General features: G+C 45.5%; 2 protein-coding genes across 6 annotated transcripts in view; one reads left to right on the forward strand and one right to left on the reverse strand.

Annotated features, from left to right (window-relative positions):
* The window catches only part of ATP5MC1 (ATP synthase membrane subunit c locus 1), a 57347-nt gene extending 35618 nt beyond the window's left edge, over window positions 1-21729 (forward strand). Inside the window, exons 1-5 of one of the 3 annotated variants that reach the window (XM_056362353.1) lie at window positions 19109-19187; window positions 19740-19788; window positions 20376-20453; window positions 20740-20915; window positions 21505-21729. In XM_056362353.1, coding sequence (XP_056218328.1) covers window positions 19750-19788; window positions 20376-20453; window positions 20740-20915; window positions 21505-21619 — 408 coding nt within the window. In that variant the 5' untranslated portion in view covers window positions 19109-19187; window positions 19740-19749 and the 3' untranslated portion in view covers window positions 21620-21729. Of the gene's footprint in view, window positions 1-19108; window positions 19239-19737; window positions 19789-20375; window positions 20454-20739; window positions 20916-21504 lie in introns of those variants that run through there. The other 2 variants (XM_056362352.1, XM_056362354.1) reach the window with 2 other exon arrangements.
* On the reverse strand, window positions 6272-18835 carry CALCOCO2 (calcium binding and coiled-coil domain 2). 3 transcript variants are annotated; one of them, XM_056362350.1, is made up of 14 exons: window positions 18243-18835; window positions 17767-17883; window positions 17244-17287; window positions 15214-15402; window positions 14761-14863; window positions 13955-14088; window positions 13092-13229; window positions 12505-12632; window positions 12303-12393; window positions 11389-11511; window positions 8789-8884; window positions 7966-8104; window positions 7519-7556; window positions 6272-7009 (listed from the first exon to the last, which is right to left on the reverse strand). In XM_056362350.1, the coding sequence occupies exons 4-14, from the start codon at window positions 15391-15393 to the stop codon at window positions 6833-6835; spliced, it is 1347 nt and encodes a 448-aa protein (XP_056218325.1). In that variant the 5' UTR covers window positions 15394-15402; window positions 17244-17287; window positions 17767-17883; window positions 18243-18835; the 3' UTR covers window positions 6272-6832. The 3 variants fall into 3 exon arrangements, with proteins under 3 accessions (XP_056218325.1, XP_056218323.1, XP_056218326.1); XM_056362348.1 differs by lacking the exon at window positions 17244-17287 and having other exon boundaries at window positions 18243-18830; XM_056362351.1 differs by lacking the exons at window positions 17244-17287; window positions 17767-17883.
* Window positions 21730-22409: the final 680 nt, after the last annotated feature.

Below are 22409 nucleotides of genomic sequence, written 5' to 3' on the forward strand. Positions count from 1 at the left end.
AAGGTGTAAAAACCACTGAGCTGCCTAAAAAAATACTGATGTTCTCGGTTTCATATAATGAAGAGTCCATCTTCCAAACCTTTCCTACCTTTTGGATCAGATCTATCCTAACAATAGCCCTCTTTAAGGAAGGATTGTCAAACCTAATGACTCCATTAAGGCAGGCATGGGTTCATATATACTGCTACAACCAAGTAATAACTCCTAGGAATTAAAAATCCATATGGTGCTCTCAGCTGTACTACATAACATGTGCAGCAGCTGCTCTCAAAAATATTATAACTGTTATTTAAAAAGGAATTAACTACACTGGATTGCTTATGAAAGTGCAATTTACTATTAAATAGAAAAAAAATTAGTGTAAAAAATGTTCAGAATCTTCAGGCTGACCTTCTCTTTTGTGTTTTTCGTTGTCACTGTTTGTTTCTGGTTGCATTTAGATGCCATAATCATGACCAAGGCCCCACAGGAATACACATTATAAAAGCACATGCAATATTCTAGTCTCATCCTGTTACTGGGGAAGGGAAGCAGGCAGGGGATGAGCCGTACAGATGTAAGTGCCTCAGGGCCTGAGTTATCAACTCACTCTCCAAGCAGCTGCTCCCACTGGCAAATCTCTTATGGATCAGTAGAGGAGAAGTAGAGTCTGATGAACCCCACCAGGTTTTTCAGGCTGGAAAAACCATTGGGAAGGGTTAAAAACTCCCTGGAGTCTGAAGGGCATCAATCCCTTTTGGCAGCCGTCCATTTTTTCTCCATCCTGGCTCACTTCTTGTGCTGTTCAGCTTTTCTCAAAATGAATGTTAAATCTGGCGAGGGAAAGGGGGATTATGTTACAAATTTTTGGAGTGACTTTGGCCAAATTCCTTCATATCTGCATAACTGTTTCCCTGTCTGTAACATAGGGGTAATATTTAATTAGAACATAAGTCTCCTAAGGCCTACTTCTTTGGAGCTTCTCATGTGAAGCTGTAATGTGAAAGGAGCTATATTTAACGTCATTAATTTTGGATCTGTGTTGCTGATGGCCTTGCTGTATTTTAGACTCTCAGTGCCAGACTAGTAATTACACAAGACTATAAGCCCTGGGCACTCTGAAGCTAGTTGAAGCTTTGTCACCGATGTAATTTTTTATTTATATTACATGGTAAGCTGGGGTGCAAGCCTACATTTAAGCCTAAACTGACCTTGCATATAAATTTTAAAGAGCTCTGATGCCTCAGAAGGCAGAGAGAGTCCGGATGATCTCTTAAATAGGCCCCCGTGCAGTCCTGCCTGCTTTGTGAGTGGGATGGGCACAAGCGTGGCTGTGCATAATATATTCCATAATATCATATGGCCAATGGAGAATGGACGAGAGAGCTCAGGTTCCTTCCTAGAAGGCTTTAGTGTTGTACACAGCAGGTTGCTGTGATCTAAGCAGGCAACTGAGCTATGGATATTTGGGGCATGACTAAGTCAAGGGCGATAGTTTGTAGTAACCCCGTTTCTGGCCAGATCCAGTGAACTACAGAAACATTGCTGTTTCGATCAGAGTTTTCCCTGCAGGTAGTTTGGACTGGCTAGGAAGGTTCAAAAAAATTTGTCTTGGAAAGTCCTCTTTGCCAAACAGCAAGAGGCATCCTGTGCAGTACCACTGCACTAGCTCTACCACTTAAAATGTGATCAAAACCTAACAAAACCCTCTACTTGCCGAGATTTACTGCTTCACAGACCAACGGAGCGAAATGTAAACTGCAATACATCCGTCTTTATTCCACAAGCATCCCTGGTTCTGTTATTCCCCTCTCCGGTCCCCCTGGATGAATAGCCCTATCCCCTCGCTATGCTGAATAGGCCAGGTGACTCCGAAACCGGCCACCCAGCAGATGCTTCTGCAGTACCAACTGTTCTGAATCCCCCACCCCATCTCCAGCTTTTTTTTTCCTTCTTCCCCCGTGTCCTACCAATCTAGGCTGCCTGGCACAAGCTGCAAGCTGCAGTCCCACTGGAGTGATATTGTGATGGAAATGAGGGAGGGGATGCAGGCAGAACTGCACAGATTTACAGCACTCTAAGGGTTTCCATTAAAATCCTTGACAACTTGTTATTTATGAGTAGACCAACAGCTCTTCTAATATCCAGGGCCTAGACCCCATTCACTTCAATAATGCTGGTTTGGAATAAATGAGCCAGAGGATGGAAACCAGTTCTGTTAGTATAATGGAGGAGGCTAATAGCTGTTTAGAGAAAACAACTGATGTAATTCTGGGACCCAATCCTTTCACGAACAAAACAATAAAGGTTCGATTCTTCAGTGCATTTCACATAGTGATTTAATTCAGTACAAAGAGGGTGATAAATGGCAGCGTTTGGATTTCGTGCCGTTATATACCCGCTGAGCACTCTCTATTTGTACTAGTGCACTAGAGATAAAGGGACTCATTGACTCCTGTGCAAGCGGGAGTAGGTCAGTCTGGATCTCCACAGCAGAACAAAGATAAACAATGTGTCCTTACAAAATAATACAAGTGACCAAAAAAAAAAATAATCCTCTGTGTAAGTGTGATATCTTCACTTTTCCCTCCGTCCCCAGGTTTTCCTGAGCTGCCCACCTAAACCAGCATGGCAGTCTTAAGTGCATTTTAGAGCATTTTTTTCCACCATTCCCTTCTGTGCTGTCTTCCCCTTCCTATCATTGACACAGCAAATACAGAAGCACCTCCACTTACTAAGTGAGCACAGGATTGACGCCTGAAATAAGTACTTTGACGATCAAAACACTTTAAACCCTAGATGTGCATTATGCTGCTGTAAAGAATTATCGATCTCTTCTGCCGTGTCTTAAAATCAAACTGACAAGTTGATTACTGAGTATAACCACTCACTTGCTGGCTTATACATGGCTTTCCTTTTCCTCCTTTGTTCACCTGCATCTTGTCTATTTACATTCCTTTCTATCAAGAATCTTTTTATTATCTTTCAGCTTGCTCTGCTCTGCACTGGAGCCTTGTTAAGGTGAAGAGCAGCAGTGGCAGCGCTCCCAGGCTGTGTTCTGTGGAGTGAAAGGCAGGGAGAGGCAGCACTGCCAGATGGACCATGCTCTGTGCCTCTGCCTCCCTTCGTCCACACCCTGAACCTCAGCAATGTGTTTTTGGAGGAGGCTGACGATGCTGAAGGTCCAAATTGTTCTGCAGGAAGAGGAAAGAAGGATGGACAGGTGAAGAGGAACCAGGAGGAGAACAGGTGGAGGAAAGAGGCTGTTAAAGTGGGGAAGTGGACTGTAGCTGTACAGTTCAGAATCACTTCTTGAGAGAAGCTGAGCCACCAGTCAGTTATTTCAGCATCCTTTCAGATTCTCTGTCTTTGGAGGCTGAAATAGTTTGGGCATCGGGAATCTGTAACCATCTCCCTTGCAGCCAGTCTTTTTTTCTGCACCAAAAATAACTTTTTGCAGGCAAAACAATGGTCTTTCTTATGAAACAAACTGACATCAGTCAGTATGTGATGCCTGCTGTGACCATGGTTATCAGCGTGTTTTTGCAGCTGAGAGAAATTATCATCTGGTTTGCATTTTGCACACACAGAAACACACCTATTAATGGGAAAATGATGTGCCATGGACAGACATATTAAAAATATACTCTGTGTGAATGGGAGAGAAAGCCTAAGAGAAGATCAAACTTCCTGGGGAAGGCAGGCAGAGGGTCTGACAAAAATGAGGGAGAATCAAAAGGACCAAGCAAAGGGAAGAAGAGCTCTCTGAGGCTGAGTGGTTTTGCCTGGACAAGAGAGCAGAAAATGCCGTGCTTCACCGGAGCAGTAATTGCTGATGGAAAGCAAACCGGGCTAGTTCCCAACTTGGACCAAATTGGTAAGCCCTGTAAAGGTTTAAAAAGATAAATAATCACAGAGATTTGGCCCACAAAGTATGACTTCTTCCTTTCCGATACATTTCTAACGAATACTCATTCAGATGCTACATGAGTTCAGGTATAAATTGTGCCAAACCCCTACAGTCCCTTTTGCAAATGTATTTCAAGGTCCTTATCCAAAACATATCAATGTAAATTGGAGCTCATCCAAAATATAACTATATGTAATTATCAGCCATTTGAGCTACTTCTGTATTAAACCATAAAACTGAGATAGGATTGAAACCTCTTACGATTCCAAAGGCTAAATGCAGCAGTAACATAAATAATACTGTAAATTACAAACAAAATGAAAACTTGGTCAGAAAATAGATGATGTAATTTGTGCTTAGGGGTAAATTGGTCCCTGGCTGCCCAGGATAGGGAAGGTATGACCCGTATCAGGCCAAAGTATATGGCTGGGAGTGTGAATCTTGTGTCATTATTACAGAAAAAAAAAAAAAAAAAGACTTCAAAAAAACCAGCATCCTGGTGAGATCTGTTGCAGTCTGACCCCCTCTGCCGGTCGCCCGCTTGCTGCCTGTGCCCCAGGGCCGGCACCTCAGCACAGGCAGTGGGATCTGCAGAAAGACAGGAGCAGGCAAATGGACAACGATAGGCACCAGTGCCAAAGGGATGGAGAGGGGGGTGCTAGCACTTGGCACCGGTAGCTCAAGGACGTAGGCAGTGTCATGACAGAACTCCAAACCCAGGTGGCCGGGTCTGACTTTAGGATAGGCGGTGGTAAAGCCAGTACCAGCCACAGCGTACAAAGGAAAGAGGTCTGATAATAGGCGTTTGGGTGAACTACCAGGGTTTTAGTAAAATTTACTTTTGCATCTCTCGACATCTAATCTGCTTCTGTCAGGATACAAAGCAGTAAAAGATGAAAAATATAGTTTAGAATAAGGACGTATGGGAAAAGGTTGGGGGCCAGGGTAAGCATTTTCTTGAAAAACAGTAGGGCTTCTCCTGAGGAAACAAGGGTTCAGTTAAAAATGAGCCTCATTTTGGGGAATGTTTGATTGTCAAAATTGGGATAAAGCTATGCCAGGAACGTTGAGATGGACTACAGTAATCACTGTCAAAATATGTACAATACCAAGTAGTTTTTAAATAATATTTTATCATCCCAAGCGAGAAGCTTTTCAGCTTTTTCTCCTAGCCTAGGGAAAAAAGGTGTTGATATGCTGGACTTTCCTATGACACAGAAGAAATTCAGCCAGCTCTAGGTATTTAGATGAGCTTTACTGGGAACAGATATAAACAAATAGATCCCACACAGGTCATTTTACTTTCCTGGATTTTTTTTTTTCCTCATTATCCCATACTATCCTTTGGCCTTTGTGATATATTCCCATGCTGTGAGAAGCCACTGAGGATCAACCAGTTAAATATGTGTTTTCTGTTGAACAGAGTCTCGCTACCCTTAGGGATACTGCTTTGCATGCTAAAAGTTATTCAGAGAGGTGCTTAAGTACTTTGTTATACAGAGCTTCAGCAAGTAATTGAAAGCTTGCAAATAGCTCCCTGAAGAGCCCCCATCAATTCCTCCAATTTATTTAGGAATGATCAGACATAAACATCTTTTTCAAAGATTTTTCTTTGTATCGCTTTTATTTTTGTTTGCAGTTATTTTCTGTTACAGGTTTTTTTTAAATAATGCTTATCAGTATAGTACATCTCAAGACAGAAATACTCTATTTAAGTTTTAAGAGATTGATAAAAAGGTTGTGTAGAATCAAAACAGTCAAAACATTTTGAAGTCTTTGTTACTCTAAATATTCTTAGAACTGTGTAAACTTAGGATTTTCTATTGCTTCAGATAGTCAGCAGGAAACAGTCTAATATAGCTGGATAATAAACCTTTAACCATTAGTGTTTGCATGGAAAAAAGAGCTGTTAATCATAAATTGAAAATCCTGAAGCAGAAATTAAAATAGTAACTGGATAATCTATGCACAAAGCATTGTAATATCCCAAGGCACTTATTTTTGAATCACATTGTTTTGGTTTCAGAACAGGCTCTTCTTGGTAAATCCAGAAGGTTTAGAAATATAAAAGAAATAATCCAAATTAATAGTTTCCTTTAAATGAGGATGCCCAGTTTCTGACTAAGAGACCATTTATCCTCTGTGCTGCTGAGACAACTTGGCTACTGCTCTCCTGTGGGCTCCACACCACACCGACCTTCCCTCTCTCAGAAACATCAGGTTTTTCTCATTCTCATCCCGAGATGGATGGAGAAAGTGTGTGTGCCTCAACCTAGAATAAGCTGTGCTGCCTACTTTGCTAGAAGGACAGCTCTAAACCTTCAGATCTGCAAATGGATATTTGGTCTCTATATAAATACATCTCTTTCACTTGCTTTACGGCTGATAGTGAGATTTGTTTTTATTCAGACTTTTACTTATTAATTATTAATTCTGCATTCCAGAAGCTGAGCAGGGCTGAAGGTGTGATCCTAAAAGATTATAAAGTGTCTCTGGTCTTTGGTTAGCAATCACAGTGCTATATTAAAGAATAAACCCATTATAATAGAGATGTATCAGCCAAGTACAGAAAACTGCTGTACCACCTCCCATCACCTGGCCCATAAACAGTTACATGGCCAATCCTGTTCTAAAGAACTGGTACCACGCTCAGCTACATTACCAATTATAGGATTTGCAATTCATTTACCAAGCATATATCCTTATCCAAGACAGAGAACTCAAGCTTGATGATGGTCATTCAGTTTCAGGATGTGGATGTCTGACCTGATTTATGTGTTGGTCATATGCTGCATGGAACAGAAGGGTCAGAATTACAGTACTAGTGGCATAGTCAGTCTTGTCTGGGTGATCTTAGCATGAATTAAGCCTATACAGTGACTTTGGTCTATTCTATACTGCGGCCTCTGCTACCTATTCTACAGAGCAGATACGAATTCAGAATTATTCCAGGCCATGACAAAAAACATGGTCATCAAACACCTGCTTATTGGACTTTTCAAAGGTCTCACTGCAGAGTGGGCACTCCAGGAGATGGCTCTGCACATGGGCCTCATACTGGCTTGTTTCAATGTCTTCAGGAAATACTTCATCACACATGGGGCATTTCCTTATAGAAGCCTGAAGTACAAAGCAAATGCAAATAAAGTCAGTTTAAAAATGATATTAGAAGAGAAGAAAAAGAAAAGCTTAGTAGTCAGCTATTATCACTTTTGGACAAGTCTTTCTGACTTCTTACACCCTCATGTTTTCCAAATGGCTCCAGGCTTCTCTAAATAGCACTTAGAAGTCAAGAGCTTCTGAGAGGTTCTCGAACGTTCCATCCCACATAGCACATGTCCATGTCTCCAATATGAAATAAGGTGTTTAGCAGCTGCATGCTGCTTACTCTGACATTGAGGACCAGCTCTTAGCAGTATCTAGAGATTAAGGTCAACAGAGTTTCCTTTCTTTTCCTTAAGACATATAACTCTTGTTAATTCCACACATTAAGCATATGTGGATCCACTTTTGTTGTCCGCTGTCTTACTAGGACTAAACCAGCAAGTAGACCATTGGCCAAAGAGCTGAACTTGGAGCTTTTTATTTCAAACCAGTAATTCATGTCCAGTTGTGTCCACTTTACTTACTATGTCTGCATCTCCTGCCCCTGGGTTTGTTCCTGCAGCTGGAAAAAAATAATATATTAATTTAGCTGCAGCAAAGTTATTAACAATGTAATGTGATGATAACTAGTGATTCTTGAAACATGAGGATGTGGTTCTGCATCTAAACCTCTATATTTAGGACTATGGAAACTGGATATAAGCCACAGAACTAGCTGTCTCACAGCTGAATAAACTAGCTAATAGTTGTCTCTCTTGGCAGCAAATGAACAGACAGCTGATCGCTTAAGCCAACCCTTAACACCTGGCAGCATTTTGCAGCTGCCAAGTCATCTGCACACCCACAAAGCTGCACAGAGGTGCTGTTGATAATGTCTTTTCTACAGCATTCAATTTGAGAGGAAGGATAATTTGCCGGGACTTTAACTGCCATGCATTTGCAGTTTCAGACAGAATGCCAAGTAATCTCACCATAATATGGATTTCCAAACAGAAGGCCTCCTACTTCAGGAGCTCGAACTGGAGCTTGAGCTTGTGAAACAGAGAAGGAAGAAGCCTCTGCAGCCTGAAAGAGATGCCTCAGCAGTCTGTTATTCTCTTCCATTAATTTCTGCAAAGGGTAGAATGCATTTCCATTAGCTTAGGAGACCATTTCTGAGAAAAGTCATACCTTGCACTAACATAGATCCTCTTTTGCCAGAATCAAAATTGCTCTAAATTTTTAGGTAGCTCAGCGTTAGTCCTGCTTGACTGTCTGGGAAAGTAAGGTAAGAGTGGGCAAGGATCTGTTCTGTGGCCTGCTCAGAAAGGCAGACAGCATGATCACAACAGAGGAATACACTTTAAAAGACAGAAGGTTCTCCTGAAGTCATGCAGAGTAAGGAACAAAACTGAGCAATCATTACTTAGACTGGACAAAACAAATATGTCCATTTAAATGAGTAAAGTCCACTCATTCCAGTGGTGTCAGAATTAAGCTAACAGAATTTTTTAAAAAACCCCACACTATCATGGTTAAACCAGCCTATTCTTTGGTGGGGGAAAAAGGTGCAAGTTTTGGGACCCTTCCTCTTAGGCTGTACAGACGTGGCAGCAACACACTGTGAGTGTACACACAGAGTCATTTGTACGTGCCTGCAGGCAGCCTGGCAGCCAGCCTTCAGGTGATGGCCCACGTGCAGGCACAATTAGTGATCCGTATGGTAGAAAGGTTAATGGAACTGAACACTAGACCGAGAGATTAGTGTCATATTCAATACAGGAAAAAGGCAAAGGAGTTGTCCCAAGTTCTCACCTGATTTTCTTCATCAGCTTCATTCTTTTTTGCCTGCAGAACCTGAAACAAACACTTCTGCTCCTCAAGTTCTTTCATTAAGTCGCGGGTTTGTTGCTATGAAGGAAGAGTGGCAATCGGTAAATCATGGGAAACTGACACATAAAATGACGACAGCTCCAAGCACTGGAGCTCTCATACTAGCTGCCTCATGCTGCATTTTTACCAACAAATAACCCTTCCCTTTCAGTGGGAGTCTTACCATTTCATGGTTTGTCACCTAGGTATCTCCACATCCCACTCATTTACACTCTGTATTTTCATTACAACATGTGAGATGACACATGACCTTTGTAGGGGACATACAGGAGGTCAAACTAAGAGGGACGTTGAAGAAAAGGAGCTCGTACAGCTGAAAAATCCACCCTGGCAGGTGAGAGCTATCCGAGTCTGTCAGGCTTCCTGGTGCTGTGAGACTTGCATTGATGGTGGGTAGCCAGTACATCTTTAGGAATTAATCTTGTAGCTGACTCTTGAATTAAATCAGTAAATTAGATAAGCTAGAGTACTTGGGGATTCTGCAGTCATTCTCCAAGTATCACTCTAAGAATTCTGAACATTTGGCATCACAGCAGAGGTAATCACATCATCTATTTTAGGCATCCAATCTCCAATGCCAAAGTGAGAGTACAGCCTGCAAAAGCTTCCTGAGCACCACACACAGAGAGAGAAGCACCTTTAGAAGGTCACTCAGGGCAACAGGCTAAAGACTATATGATGGCCTCAGTCACTGCCAATGATAGTTTCTTCAGCAGAAAGAAATACCACAGCATGCTGCCCTTTTATATACTTCACATTCCTTCAAGGAGTGATTTCCACTGCTAAGGTTTGTGGATTCCTTCTAAAAGGTCTGCAGAAGTTACCTCAGAAAAGCAAGCCTTTTTGTCCATAAACTTAGATTTGTTACACATATAGTCATCTGTAACATCATGGGGAAACTGTGATGGTTCTGCAAATCGGAAGGCAGAAAACAGTGCTGTCAGTGGGCCTCAGCTCCCTGCACAGGTACCAACGGGTTCCATGCAATACAGCAGAGCTCTGTGCTCAGCACTCAGGACCACCTCTCCAGCTGCTCTCCCAGAAATGCTGGGCACCTGCTCATTCTGCAGGCAGTGGGACAAACAAAAGTGAGAGTTTGGCCTCTGACCCTGTCCTGGTTTTGGCTGGGACAGAGTTAATTTTCTTCTTAGCTGCTGCAGTGCAGTGGTTTGGATTTGGCATGAGAACAATGTTAATAACACACTGAAGTTTTTAGCTGTTGCTACTTAACATTTATACTAAGTCAAGGACTTTTCAGTTTCTGAGGTTCCACCAGCATGAGGGCTGGAGAGGCACAAGAAATTGCAATGGGACACAGCCAGGACAGCTGACCCCAACTGGCCAAAGGGATATTCCATACCATAGGACATCACACATGGTATAGGGACTGGGGGAGTTGGCTAGGCAGGCCGACTGCTGCTCAGGGACTGGCTGGGCATCAGTCAGCAGGTGGTGAACAATTGTATTGAGCATCACTTGGGTTTTTTTCCCTTCCCTTTGCATTTTATTCTCCCCTTCTCCCTCCTTTTCATTATAATTATTAATAATTATTATTGTTGGTTTGGGGTTTTTTCCTCCTATTTTTAATAATTAAATCGTTCTTATCTCAACCCTTGAGTTTTACATTCTTTTCTGATTCTCCTCCTCATCCCTCTGCAGAGCAGATGGGCAATGAGCAAGCAGCTGCGTGGTACTTAGTTTCTGGCTGGGGCTAGACCACAACAGATCCTTTCAAGATTTCCATTCAACGTTCAAGTTCCTTATTTTGCTCCTTTTTCACAGAAGTCTCATATTTTCACAAGAAGAATTGCAAAGAGGTATTGGAGAATGATGTGGGGCAGAGCACCAAACTGCAGAACAGAAACTTTGTATTGTTCACAGCTTATTTTGTTGTATTCTGAGCACATTGCATCTATTTTACTGATTATTAAATGGTAAATTTGAGATATTAAAAGATGAGAAAGATACAAAAACATCAACAGGGAGAAGACCAGCAAGGCTGCCACCTCACACCAATTACTAGTCAGCTTCCTGTTGGAGGTAAAGTTTACAGCATATAGTCTGGGCAGATTTAGGGTAACTTGTTTTATTTATCACTAAATGCCAGTCCTGGAACAATTTTGCTTAGCTGCAGTTACCTGCAGTTACCTGCAATCAGCTAAGTATCAATCCTGATTTCCCACTGATTTACTTTATCCCTTGAGCAGACTCAAGGGATCAAGACAGAGGCTGAATTTTCCTGCCTCAGAGAATCAAAATTACAATGTCTAGTTATACAGACATTTCTTCCAAAACTAAACCATACGTGTATACTATAAGAATACATACTATACAAATCTGTCAGATGGCATGTTCACAGAGCCACCTATGTGAACACCCACACCACCACAGACATTTCTCTGTCATGGAATCCCTTAGACTCTTGTAAGATTGAGCAATATTTTTACTGCTCATCACAGAGGATACCTCTGCTTCCCTGCCCTGGCTCCCCCAAGCACCACGATACTCAGGGACAGCTTTACCTGTTCAGTTCTAGCCATGCGTAACTGGCTATTCTCTTCCTTTAAACTTTCAAGCTGCTCTGTCTTGTCATGGTCCCTATGAGAGAGGATTTCTACTTCTTTCTCATAATTCAGCACTTGAGACTAGGGAGAAACAAGGGTGTGCAAAAAGTGAAAATCCAACAACTCTGAGTGAGGAGCACAGGCACCTTTTGCTGTAGAAGGCAAAGCTCTAGAACCCACCAATGATTAATTTTTTTTTCCTGAAAACATTTTCCCATTAAAACCTTTGTAGAAACTGAGACTGGTTACATGGGAATGCACTGGAGCTGATGTATTCATCAGAACACAGCATTCATTCAGACTTTCTCTGAAGAGCTAGGTTTCAACACAACACTTCTCGTCTGGGAAGTCAGAAAGCAAAGAGAAAAACAGAGACATACAGCCAGATGGTTAGCCCATGGTTCTGGGTCTCCCACATCCCAGACGTAACCACCAAGCTATTTTCAGTCTACCTTCTCCCTTCACATACCTCCCAGCTAGAAGTCTTGTTTTCATCCAAGTACTGAACATAGTTTTAGAATGTTTTTCTAAACAGAAGTGTTTAGTGCCTAGATCCTTAGCTAGCAGGAGGTAAACAACAGTCTGACTTTGGTCAACTTAATGAGCATGCAAAGGGAACATTTTTAAGGAATAAAATCCTTACAGTTTCTCTTAGCACACTCCCCTCTATCCATCATTCCAGAACACAACTTTCTTGAGGTTTCCTGGAGGTCAAATCATATCAAAGGTTGACACTTTCCTCAAGAACCCAAGAAATCAAAAAAGAAACTCATACACCACATACTACACAAAGTTGCTCAGCTCTCTGAGCAAGGGAAACTGATTCCATCAGAGACAGTTCGTAAAAGCAAAGGAGGGCAGCTGTTTGCTACCTGCAGCTGGTCCACGTGATCCAGGGCTGTTTTCAGTCTGATTTCCAGGCGTTCCTTGTCAGAGGTCATGTTCTGAATTTGCTCTCTGATTCTACTCAAAACAAATCAAAACACACCATACTCTCATGGATGGAAATTTAACCCCTATAGGCAAGGTGCTTACACAAAACCCTACTTTGAGAATTGCTGTAAATACACTTACTGGAGCAGTTCTGTCTCTTTGCAGTCATCCCGCTCCTTTAGATGTTCATTTTCCTTTTTCAGGGAATTCAGCTCCAGTTCCAGCTTCTCTGCATTGCTCTTTAGAGACTCTAGACTATCCTGCAGCTCCTGAAAATCACAGTAAGGTTGACAGGAGGTAAATGGGGCCTAAGCAATAGTCCTGCTCTGCACTGGATGTGCAAAAACCCTCAAATGCAACACTATTAATCAGCCCCTCTGAAGAAGGAAAATCTCTCCTTTGCATCCTGACTACTCTTTCATAATATCAATGAAATGGGGTCTGACCTAAGCAAAACTGAAGGAAGGAAAGATAATGATAACGTGATTTCAGGACAGTCTACAAAACATTTTTGAACACTCCCCTTTACATATGTTCCTGACTCCTGTGTCTGAAGATGTCTTTTGTTCATAATTATTGTTCTTATCACAGTAAGTGATACTGTACTGTTGTGCTGTATGATTTGATAAAGGATTAAACACAATATGGGGAGAAACCTCTGGAAGTATACAGTGGAACAATACCTAACTTAGTCCCTCTTCATCCTTCTAAGGTTCTGAGTTACTAACCTTTTTGTTTAGTTGCGTCTTCTTAAGCTCTTCCTGCAGATCACTGTTTTGTTTCTGCAGACTTGCACAGCTTGCTTTCAGCTCCTCATTTTCTTTATGCAAGTTTTTGTTTTTCAGTTCAATCTCTTCCACTTCTCCCTAGCAAGCAACAAAGTTGTTCGGTCATAACAGAAGCACTGAAAAACTACATTCCAAACAGCACAGTGCAAAGAAAGATGAGCTCTGCAAAAGGAACACCACGTACCTCCCCGTGCTTTCACTAGCAGCGCAGACCAGACTGCTGCTTCACTCTCCCTAGCCTGGCCAAAAATGACCATCAACCCAGTTCTTGAATACTGAGCACATATTACCCCTGATCTCTGGAGATGCTCAATGCCTTCTGCATCTGCAGAAGTCAGCGCAGACAGAACTTTGGGCTTGCAGCCCCAAAATCAGTTTGTTAGATTAGGACCATGAGTGCAGTGTAGTTCTTAACAAAAGGGCTGCACACAAGACACTACAGAAAGAATTCTTAGCTTCACAGAACCTCATTATTGTCCCTCCACATCCCCTTACTCCCACCTAACGGCAGGCTGTTTCCATGCAACTAACATACACATTTAAAAGTATTCAAAATGCCCTGAAATGCTATATATTAAGTTGCTGTCTGTTACAAAGAGCTCACCAACTAAGTGGTAAGTGGCAGGTAGAAAAACAAAGGCCGCCCAAATTTGTGTGACAGATCAGTAGCAAAGCCAAGAACAGAATCCAAGTCTGCTGAGTCCCAGCTTAGCATCCAGGTTACCAGATCACTCCACATTAGCAGTAAGCATATGCTAACGAAAGCAGAGGCAGCAAAAAGCAAGGGAAGAGAGGGCACATACCTGCGTGGTAACCACCAGGATATCATCCTCAGTCTCTGCTCTGAATTGGAAAGGCACACTGGCTCCCCGGACCACACCATCCTGGTCGACATAGCAGAATTGGTAATATTCATCATCTTTCGGGAGATAGTAACCTTCAGACAAGCACAACAATCCCATCATGTCCAGCCTCTAATTATTCAAGTACTTTTAATGTTGCAGCACAAACAAACTAGCTGGCTGCAACAAGGCTTTTACTGTTGGTCAGATTCTACCATCCATGCTGTTTCACCTTCCTCCAACAGCCAGACAACACTAACTCTCCCTCTGCCCAATGACCTCTCCCACACTCCTCAGGGCTATTTAACTGCTTAGTGGGACAAGCTACAGCTGCACATCGTCCATGTCAATCAACTCACTGCCTTCGAGGCAAGGCCACAGCTGCATATTATCAATGATAATCAATCAACCCACTGCCTTCATTCCTCTACATCTTAACTATACAGCACAGATAGTGAGAATCACAGAAAACCACGACATCCTAGTTCAGTATTGTTCTTGCAATGTTATTTATTGTTATTAATTGTTAGTAACCCCTTGTGCCAGTAATAAGAATGCAAACCATATCACTCAGGATGGCAGAATTTAGCAGATTCAAAACGTTGTGATTTATTATGGGATTTGAAATAAAGTCTCCCAAAGCATGGTCCTACATTCTGTAATTCCAAATGTAGTGCCTATTAGCGGCACTAAGGCATGAGTCTGTGCGCATGCCTGTGTGTGCATGTGTGCATACATCGCCTCAGTGACCCAAGTGCCCAACACACCTTTGAACTGGATCTGTTGCTGCACAGCGGTATCACCGTGGACGTCACCAGGCAGAGGGGCCCACATGAATGTGTAATACTCCCGCGTTGTTTTCCATCCCACCTGCAACAGCAAAATTGTTACATGGCATCACACAGTTCCTGTTTATCCTGTGGTCATGGGACTACATTTCCACATAGATCAGTTACTGGGAGGAGTTTTCCATTGATACCGACTTTTAAGAGCTGTGGTCTATGCATGAAAGGATAATTGGAGTGTTTGATTAGCCTTGAGGCTGCTCAGGTCACAACGCGTCTGGCACTTTGTCCCTAGGCACAATAAAGATGTTCCACTACACAAGGTTATTACTGAAAAAATTCCCCAACCCCGTTCTATCAAAGCCCAAGCTATTTGTTTCTGCCTGCTGCTGCTTTCTCATACTTGGCACATCTGGTTTCACAGTAGTCACTTACCCGGAAGATGCCCACCCAGTCCTTCCCACGAGGAACGATGTTCTGTGTGAGGGTATAGTAACAGGTTATGTCTCCTCCGGGAACGTAAAACTTCTCCACATTGTTAAAGATGACCTGGGAGAAGTGGCAGTTGTCCAAGAGGACCACGGAAGTGGGAGGCTCATCGGAGGTCTCGTCCATCGTGGAAGTCTATAAGAGGAAAGGAGGGGGGCATTATCTCATCTCCAGATGCTGCCAATGCAGTTGTATCCGTGAAGGGTATGAACAGGTACAGCTTGGGAATGACGCGGCTGTGAGGTCCAAACCCCCTAAGCACATGCCAGGGTTTCTCAGCGAGGCACGTGAGCCCACTGGTGTCCCTGCCACTGCGCCCAGGCTGCTCCGGACATCCATGGCAGCTTGCAGATCCTCTTTAGCAGACACATGCAAGACTTTCACCTGACTGCCACTTCTCAGCCACAGAGCCTGGCACTCTGAGGCTGCTCGTATGGCACAACAGCCTCTCTCCTTCCATGAACCAGACCCACTGACTAACCTACAGATCTGCCACACGCGAGAGGCAGTGGTGCCTTGCAGCAGCAGGAGAATGTGTGCCGGCTGGTGGGATCCCATGCTTGAAGACCCTGCTGGAATGCCGGCTGTCCCCACATGCAGCCTCACATCATGTTTTTAATGTGATGTGATACTCCGGGCACACCCCCACCGTAGCTAGTTAATGTGGGGGTGCATCAGCTCTTGTGAAATCTGGACACAAGTATGTTGCTCGAGAAGAACAGAGGTTTCACTGCATCAGTAAAATGCTTCAACAGTAGTATACAACAAAAATAGCAGCTTACAATCTATCATGCTAGGAGCTCCACAACTTGTGCATTCCCAGCCCTAACATGCTCCACCTTCACTGGCTGACCGTGGTGAGACACACAAGACACAGTCATGCTGGTGACAAGCAAATTCAACAGCCTCCCTGTCATCTGCATTCAAATCCGATGCAGTGAGTTGACCTCCAAACATAGTATCTTTCGTCTTCAGCTTCCTGGCTTCAAGGGAAAAGAGGTACCTTGCTAAGCTCGGCTCCCATGGAAAAGCAGAAACAGAGGAGATCCTGGTGAGGCAGATCGTCGTACTTCTGTCTCACCAGCCTGCGTCATGAGGCTATTATAGCCTTGCTACTCGTGACTGCTATGCTGAAACTGCAAGATGATTCTCAGTATCGAAATGAATATGTTGCATGACAGCAGGGTCAACAAACAGCATTAAAGCTTTTGTGTGAGTTATCTATACAGGAAACTTTGCAGTGCATTGTGACACTACAAATCACACAACATAAATCTGTACGAGGTACATTGATCAAAGCAGTATGCAAACTGCCAGGAGCCTAGGCAGGACTGGAAACACAACAATAAATCACCCTCTTTGCCATGAGGTCTTCTAGGCAGAAAGGCTTCAGCCCTGGCAATCTGTCAAGGGGCAGATCACTGCTGAGAAAGCTCTGCCACCAATCCCAGACAATTCAATTCCAGGAATCCAAAGCAGAACCTTCTCAGCTGATTTTAGTGACAGCAGCAGCAAGCAAGGATTGACCTCAGAACAGAGGGAAAGTTCATCATGAGCAATCATCCTACTGGAGCATTTCAGGTCACCTCCAATCCAGAAGCTTCACATGGAAATAAGCTCCCAGGAACCCTGCTCTTTTTTTGGGCATCATCCAGGAGATCACCTGTATTCTGTGCCAAATAATAGCCTGACAATCAGGCAGAAGTTTAGATGGGGACTGTGGGGCTGCACTCAGAAAGGAAAAGGTATCCAAGCTGGAAAGAGCAGTGATAACTGCACTGACATAGGCTACCTTGGGAGGGGAATTCCTCCTGCTGGGAGTAGAAGGCAGGGCAACCCCTACAAATGGATGCGGTGCAATCCTCCAGGACACCCAGGGCTGCAGCGTACTTTTAGTTATTTCAGTAAAGCGTTGGAAATGGTGTGCAATTCACCTAAGCCTCAGCCTTTATCTGGCTCTTGTCAATCTTTCCTACCTTGATGTGCCTTATGATTTGCAGTTCCCAAACGCAAGGGATCTCTTGACAGCCACCAGATGGAGGAGATAAAAAAAAAAGAAAATAGATGTAAGGACAGCACCTTAATCATGTTATTGCATTGCTTTGGGACAGGACATGAGCCCCTGCTGCGACAAAGGTTAAAGAAAATGAAGACTCATTGGCTGGATGCAGAAAAACAATAGGCCTTGCTGAAAGAAGAAAAAAAAAAGCAAGAAAAGATGCTGGTTTTGGTGAAAATACTTGTAATCTTGAAGGCAAACAAGCCCAGAGGCTGTGCAGAGCGTGCTGATGGCAGAGCGTGTGATTCACTTCCACAAAAAGATGACAGGAAGTAGAGGGGAGAGGACATTTTATTAACGTTCACATTTTTGTTACGCCAACAGCTTCCAAGTCATCAGCGAAGGCAGGAGAGGCCGCGTGAGGCTGCTGCCGCCTGAGGGTACTGGGACAGCCACACCTTCGGGGTGTTAATGCCTAACGAGGTATCATAACAGCTCACCCTGAGCAGAGCAGAATAAATCCCGCTTCCTCTGGTGCTTATGGCCCAGCCTCTCTCCGGGAAATTCCTGGTTTTTTCCCTTTTCTTTCGCTGTTGCCGTTTGCTTCTTTCATTCACCTGCAGCGTCCCGAAGATGTAGAAAAACATGGAATCATGGAATCCCCTTTCCCAAGCGAGACCAACTTCCAGCTGCTGTTGGACACCCGATGCGCCGGGCAGCCCCCACAGCCGGCAGCCGGTGCCCGTTAGCATCCCCGCGAGTGGGGTCCCGCTGGGGAGAGGACCAGACTGTTCCCCCCACCCCATAGGCCGGACACCCCCGGTGCCACCGCCGGGAAACGAAAGCGTAAGTGTCGTCGCCGCTTCGCAGGATCGCCCCCCCCAGCCTCCCGTACGACCCTCGCGGGGGACATCAGAACTCCGGGCCGGGAGGGGTACAGGGGACCCCGTCACATTCCGCCCCCCGCCCCACTCACCGAGAGGCACCGTTGGAAACCTCCGAGACTGCGCGGAGAGGCGGAAGCCCAGGAAAAGGCGGAGGCCCCCGTCCCCGTGCCGCCTGCTCGGGATACCTCCCCCTGGGCGGTCCCGGCCCGCTGCTGGGACTTGTAGTTCGATACGGGATCCCCCCGCCCCGATACCCCCGTTCCGTGCCAGCGCTCCGGTTACGGGGTGGGGAAAGACAGAGAACTCCGGTACCGGTTGCCCTGGGCCGCCAGGCTCGGGAGGGGGTTGAAAAAAAGCTCAGGGAGGTTAGCAAAGCGGGAGCGTAAAGCCCTGGTAAGGGGCTGCAGGCCTGGGGAGGGCCCTCCGGGACACCCCGGTAAGCGGGACACCGGAGGCCCCGGACGGGCCCACTGTCTCTCCCGGCTCACCCCGGCGGCAGCCCCCGGGCACGGGGCACGGAGCCGGGCCTTGCCCAGGCCCCACGGCCTCAACCGCGGCTCCAGCGACGCACGGACCCGACGCGCAGAGCGGCCCTGAGACTGAACCGGGCACTGCAATAAAGCACGGGAAGACGTTTAAACATTCAAAATGATCTTTTAAAAGAGACTGGGGAGGGGGCGGGCGCAGCAGCCGCCGGCACACCGCAACCAGCTGCCCCGCCCACCCCGCCCCTCCGGCATCACCGCCCGGCCTCTATGGTCACCTCTATGGTACAAGAGCAACCCCACTGGCCTCATGGTCCTCTTGAAGACTTCCAGGCCGTCATCCAATCAGCAAGCACCCAGTGAAAATAACTAGCCAATAGCGGCCCGCGTAGTGACACCGCCCTCCCGCCCCGTCCCGCTGTCCCGGATGCTGGCGGGAGGTGCTCGCTCGGCCGCAGCCAATCAGGAAGGCGGATGTTAGCCCAGGATGCCGCGCGCCGCGGAGGGCGGCAGCCAATGAGCGCGGAGGACGCGGGGGCACACGGCAAGGTGAGCCTCTCGCAGCCGCCGCCGCCGCAGCCCTGAGCGGACCCCGCGCAGGTGGGCCCCGCTCCTGGCCCGCCCGGCCCGCCCCGGGCCCCGCCGCGTCCCGGCGCCAGTGGGGGAGGTGCCGCTGGCCGCGGAGTCGTTCCGGGCTTGGGCGGCCCGCGGGGTCGGGGCCTGGCCGGGCCGTGCCCTTTGCTCGGAGGCGGCAGCCGCCGAGGGCGCGACAGGCGTGGTGGTTCCGCTGTTCCCAGGCCCCCCTAGGGCATTTTGTCATTTTGGGCTCGGGCTGGCACGGCTGGCCCGCCGTGGGGGCGCGCCCCGTGCCGGGGAGGCGCAGGCTCAGCCCTGGGAAGGCTCCTGAGGAGGATTAACTGGGGGAGGGAGGCGGGGGAACACGGAGCCGCGCGTGGGGGCGGTGGGGAAAGCCTCGGGCACGACTCGGCGACGGGGCTGCAGGTAGCCGTGTGGTGGGCCAGTCCCGGGAGGAGGGTGCTGGCTGGTGGCGGTAGCATTGGGATTCCCAATTCCCTTTCTTTTTCTGTTTATTTGTATTAGATTAAGCAAAATGCAGGCTCCTTTGGCTCTCCTCAGCTCTCCAGCTCTGGTAAGTCGCCTGTCTTAAGAGGAGTATAGTAATGCTTAGTGGGCGTGGACGATTGTGAAGCTTTTCGGTGTGTTGCTTGGTTCAAAACGCTGTGCCGACCACCCTCAGCTGAGGTGGGACTGCGCAAGCTGGTCATACCGAGGATTTATCAAGGAGGGGAAACAAGGTGACCTCTGGTGACCAGAGTGATACCTCCCATGTTAATAGATGTGCGATGAACTGTAGGCCCAAGGGCGTCTCCAAAGATAAGCTAAGTGATTGTCACAGAGGTAGTCGGCCACCCCTTTCATTCCAGGTATGAATTAGGAAGAAAAGATAGGGAACTGTAGTAATAACTAAACTGCTGTAGCAGGTGTGACACTGTGCTACATTGGGTGGTCTGTGCTAGTGTTGCTTGTGGACTTAATCCAGCTGGCTAAAACAGAAATATCCCCCATTTGCACGTGCCTTTGCTTTTTAGTCTTATTTCATACTTAAGATGTTTTCAGGAATTTCTAAGACTGTTCTTCTTAAAATAACTGCTCTTCCCTGAGGGTTAGTGCGGCCACATCCAATTATAGGAGTTAATTGTCTGTGTTTTGCTTCAGTTCCGGTGCTGTTCCAGGGCCCTGGCCAGACCAGTTTCAGTGTCTGTTTTCAGCAGGCCGGAGGTTCAGACTGTACAGGTGAGACTTTTATGTGGTAAACTGGGTCCTGTGTTTCTGTACTCGCTGCCTGTGATACTTGATGGTTTCTCCTGAGATGGAGGAGTAAGTTTGTGTATCTAGAGGGTGGGTAATATGGGGACATGGGGTAATATGGTGGCTTCTAGGCCAGTTTAGAGATAGCTTAGCAAGCTTGGCTGGTCTTGCTCTGCCTTGAGTAGAAGATAAATGGTGAGCATGTTTTAGTAAACTTTTCTGTTTATGATTAAAAGTGTCATTATTATGTTTCTTCTCCTATGCCCTACAGCCAGCTGGCATTTCCTATCCACAGCTGACCCGCCGTGAGTTCCAAACCAGTGCCGTTTCCAGGGATATTGACACTGCTGCTAAGTTCATTGGTGCTGGTGCTGCCACAGTTGGGGTGGCTGGTTCAGGAGCAGGCATTGGGACAGTGTTCGGCAGCTTGATCATTGGCTATGCCAGGTAAGTAAGATGCTAGGCTGGCTTGAATTTATTCCCTTCTCCCAGCACTAAACTTGGTAGATTAGTAGAGTTTTCTTTGCAATATATGTCCAGCTCTACACGCATAGTATATATAAGCAGATACTGTGTTTAACTGAAGCAGTCCTCATTGGACTATAAAATAGTTGTTATAATTCATTATTCTCTTGAAATAAATAGTAAGAAAGCACATGAATTGTTTGAATCCACCCTGTAGTTACTTCTAAATGATGCAGCTGCTCTGTGGAGCTCTGTCTGCCTCTAGAAGAGATGAAGCACTAGTTGTTAGCAGGAACTGTTGCTTGGTACCACCAGGGCACGTGAAGCCAGCCTTCGGGCTTCAGTGTGTCTACATCACTAAAACCAGGGAAGAATTATGACTTTCTCATTCCAGCCAGTAGTTACCTGCCATAAAGCTGGTTTGTACTCCAAAATACGTTGCCTGTGTGACATAATCCTGTCTTTCTGTGATACAGGCTCTGGTTTGGTTTTTTTTTTCTCACCGTGGATCTTTTTGTGTGTTTGTTTTTCTTCCCTCTCTGGTTTGTTCCCCCACTTGTACAACATACAGGAATCCATCTCTCAAGCAGCAGCTTTTCTCCTATGCCATCCTGGGCTTTGCCCTGTCTGAGGCCATGGGTCTCTTCTGTTTGATGGTGGCATTCCTTATCCTCTTTGCTATGTGACAACTTCTGGTCCTGGCTGCGGCTTCCATCACTCTGTCCTCTGCGGTTTGAGTCCGCTTCCATCAGAGCGTTCCAGACTGACAATTAAAGAAAAGATTTCTCTAAATAAACTGGTGGCTTTATTTTTTTTTCTTAATTCTTTTTTTTTTTCTTATGTTCTGGTCCAGTGGTGAGGAAGTGTTTAGGTGAGTTGATGTATTGGTTGAAGAGGGTTATATCCCAGGTAGGGGAGGCACTCGCTGATAAAGCAAAAGGGGAGTGTGAAATGGTGGTGGGAGGGGACAAAATCTAATGTGAATTCAGTTAGAATGCCCTTGAACAGCTCAAATCTATACAAAAAATCCCAGCAAGTATTGTCCATAGTGAAGCAAATATGTCTAGATGAGCTGACAAAGTGGTTTTTCCACATATTGTTGAAAATACTGTGCACCTTTTTTGTCTGAAAGGCAGTATGTAGAAAAGGTGCTGGGTACAGGTGAGTGTGCTTAGAAGCTTATTAATGTTGTTTGCATAACTAAACTACAAGTACACAAGGATAAGCACTGGCATATCATCTGAATTTTCTTCTTTTGCAAAGAAGAGTCGGTTTCAAGGTCACACTATTCATGTGCCTCCTCCAAGCATCAGTTTACACAAAGGACCACAGCTGAATTTTATTTCTTTTTTTCCCCCCCAACAGTTACGTGCTTCAGCTGTCTTAGAGATTGGAGTATACTAGGGAGGAGAGATACTAAAGTCTCACCTGAGTCTTAGACCTCGTGGTAGGACAGCTGTGCCTTTGAGGAAGGTA

This window comes from Falco biarmicus, chromosome 17 (genome assembly GCF_023638135.1).
Source record: "Falco biarmicus isolate bFalBia1 chromosome 17, bFalBia1.pri, whole genome shotgun sequence".
Taxonomy (NCBI): domain Eukaryota; kingdom Metazoa; phylum Chordata; class Aves; order Falconiformes; family Falconidae; genus Falco; species Falco biarmicus.

Coding starts and splice junctions, on each gene's coding strand:
- CALCOCO2 (XM_056362351.1), bottom strand. CDS start 15,393: ATGGACGAGACCTCCGATGAGCCTCCCACTTCCGTGGTCCTCTTGGAC. Junction 8,105..8,788: donor AAGCTGATGAAGAAAATCAG/GTGAGAACTTGG, acceptor TACCCTTTGCAG/AAATTAATGGAAGAGAATAA. Junction 7,557..7,965: donor GTTTGGAAATCCATATTATG/GTGAGATTACTT, acceptor ATTTTTTTCCAG/CTGCAGGAACAAACCCAGGG.